A 2401-nucleotide genomic window follows, 5' to 3' on the forward strand; every position below is an offset into this window, starting at 1 on the left:
TTATATTGACAATATAATCTTTCTTTTTTTCTTCTTTTTATTGGAATACAAAATATTTTAACACTATTTTTTTGCTTATTTGCTTTCATTTTCATTTTCTTATTGTTGAAATAAATGGATTTCAAAGAAAGTTAAATACGGAATTAAAGTCATTTTTGCACTACTTATTACAAACATATGTGCAGAAAATATAAGAGTGAAATTGAAAGACACGTATTTTGAATAATTTAATTTTTGATATTTAATGTAAACATCTCAAAAGCCATAAATGTGGAATCTTTCACTATCCATACATACCAATTTTAATCCCGAAATCGGATTTTGGTTTTCTAAACCCAGGTCAAATTATTTGTACAATTCGTAAAATCGTCATAATATAAAATCCGATATAGATATTTCTTTCCTCCATAACGGGGCATCTCGACAGGATAAAATCTATGTCTTACTAACTGTCAAATCTATTGCTATTGCCATTGCCAAATCTGTATGTGGGCATTTGTTATCTTGACATAATCATTTGCACAAGGGCGTGGGTAGGTAGGTTCGAGCTGATGTAGCGCATGCTTTGAGCTCTTGAAATTGCGAAATGCCGTCGGGTAGGTAGCTGATGTAGCTTTTATGAGGAAAATGTATTTCTGGGAAAAATAAGATAATAACAAAGGAGAAAAATCCTTTTTTCCACACACGTATTTCTGGGAAAAATAAGATTTCATATTTTTGGACTACTATATAATAATTGGGACATACCATAAATACACCAATTAAAATAATAAATTTAAAATGAGAAAGATGTTTAGATTTATGTTTGTATAAGTTTATTAAATTTAAGACTTCGGTCATTCCCAACCCAATTTGCATAATTTTTCTGTAAATTAATTATTAAACTAAATATAAATTTTTTGGAATAATGTTATTTTGAAAATGTACTTTATTTTTATAACATAACGCAACCATCTTAATACTCGCTCTTCTAAATTTTATATTACCGAAATAAAAATGCCGTCCGCATATGTGTAAATAGGATATGTTGCCTCTTCGAAATTTTCATAGAAATGAAAACTGCCCCGTCAAACTACTGAAGTGACAGCTTACTGCTTCCGATATATGGCAAACTCCACATTGCTTATTGCTTACAATATATGGAAAACTAATTAGTTTGCCATAGGCGATAGGCACGGCAATACAGTTAGTAAGACATAGATTTTATCCTGTCGAGAGGCCCGGTATAATGTGGTAATAAATTGTCACGGGTCCTACAATCCAATTTTCAGTGGAGACGCGGCGTTAAGTACAAATTCTTCTGATACATCGATTATTTTTCTCTTGTCATAGCTATTTTGTTTATATCTTAAATTAAAATGGGCCGTCGGAAGTCAAAAAGGAAGCCTCCACCGAAAAAGAAAAATATTGAGCCTTTGGATCAGCAGTTCAATTGCCCATTTTGTAATCATGAAAAGTCATGCGAAGTAAAAATGTAAGTTAATCATTAGTTTTTAGTTAATAAAAATGAGTATATAAAAAYGAGTATATTTAAATGAGTATGTACGGATAAAGGACGATCTCCAGTTGAGCGGGTTGCAAAATTTTATTGGAAAGTATCTCTAAATTTTATTGTTTTAAATGTAGGATTATTTTCGAGTGTGAAAAATTATTGACAAGATTACAGAAAAATGTGGGAAGGTTCGCTTTAGTATCTCTTTTTGAAGAGGGTTTGCGCAAAGGGGAGGGGGCTGTGGGCTTGCTACCCCTCTCATTTGAAAGGTAATGAACGGAGCTTTAGAATAAAAGCACCCTTCCCCCCCCTAGGACTACTAGGGGCTCTAGGGCAGCCTCCTGAAAATGGTGTAAAATCGTAGTTTTTCCATACAATTTTCACTAATTGTTATAAAATATATGTATTTTTACGCATAGAGTGACTCTATATTTATTATTTTTATTATTTCAATGAATTAAAGTGGAAATCCACTTTATTTAAATAATAAAAACACTGAAAATTAAAAATTGTATATGTGTCGGTAATAACGCATACAAGTAGTTGAAGTACCAAGATAACCCAACCAACCATTTATACAAGACCCCCTAAATAATAAAATTGGGAATACCATCACCTTTGAAAAAATTAGATATTATTTTATATAATACTGTTTTCAAAGAAAATTTCAAAGCTCTCTGAAAAGCGCCGCAAATTTTCGTTATATGGACGTAATATATTGCCCACTTTTCAGAGAGCTAAATAGCGTATTGTTGTTGTTATAACGATTATCAGTCCCCGTTGGGATGGTGAGGGTTATCAGTGTTGTCGTCGATGTCATCTAACGGGAGGCCCAGGAAACGTGCTGTTTCGACGGGGTCGGACCAAAGGGAAAGGGGTGTTAGATGGGTGGGGTTGGTTGGGCATGCA

At 32.9% G+C, this 2401-nt stretch overlaps 1 protein-coding gene across 4 annotated transcripts in view; it reads left to right on the plus strand.

Annotated features, from left to right (window-relative positions):
* Positions 1–1271: 1271 nt before the first annotated feature.
* LOC108976440 (transcription elongation factor 1 homolog) overlaps positions 1272–2401 on the plus strand; it is a 38020-nt gene continuing 36890 nt past the window's right edge. For 3 of the 4 annotated variants that reach the window (XR_001993948.1, XM_018945544.1, XM_018945545.1), the window contains exon 1: positions 1272–1474. Coding sequence is in view for 3 of the 4 variants with exons in the window: in XM_018945544.1 (XP_018801089.1) it covers positions 1359–1474 (116 nt within the window). In the remaining variant the exon portion in view is untranslated. The remainder of the gene's footprint in view (positions 1475–2401) is intronic. The other variant, XM_018945543.1, reaches the window with a different exon arrangement.

Source organism: Bactrocera latifrons, unplaced genomic scaffold (genome assembly GCF_001853355.1).
Source record: "Bactrocera latifrons isolate USDA-ARS-PBARC rearing strain unplaced genomic scaffold, ASM185335v1 scaffold_760, whole genome shotgun sequence".
Classification (NCBI taxonomy): Eukaryota; Metazoa; Arthropoda; class Insecta; order Diptera; family Tephritidae; genus Bactrocera; species Bactrocera latifrons.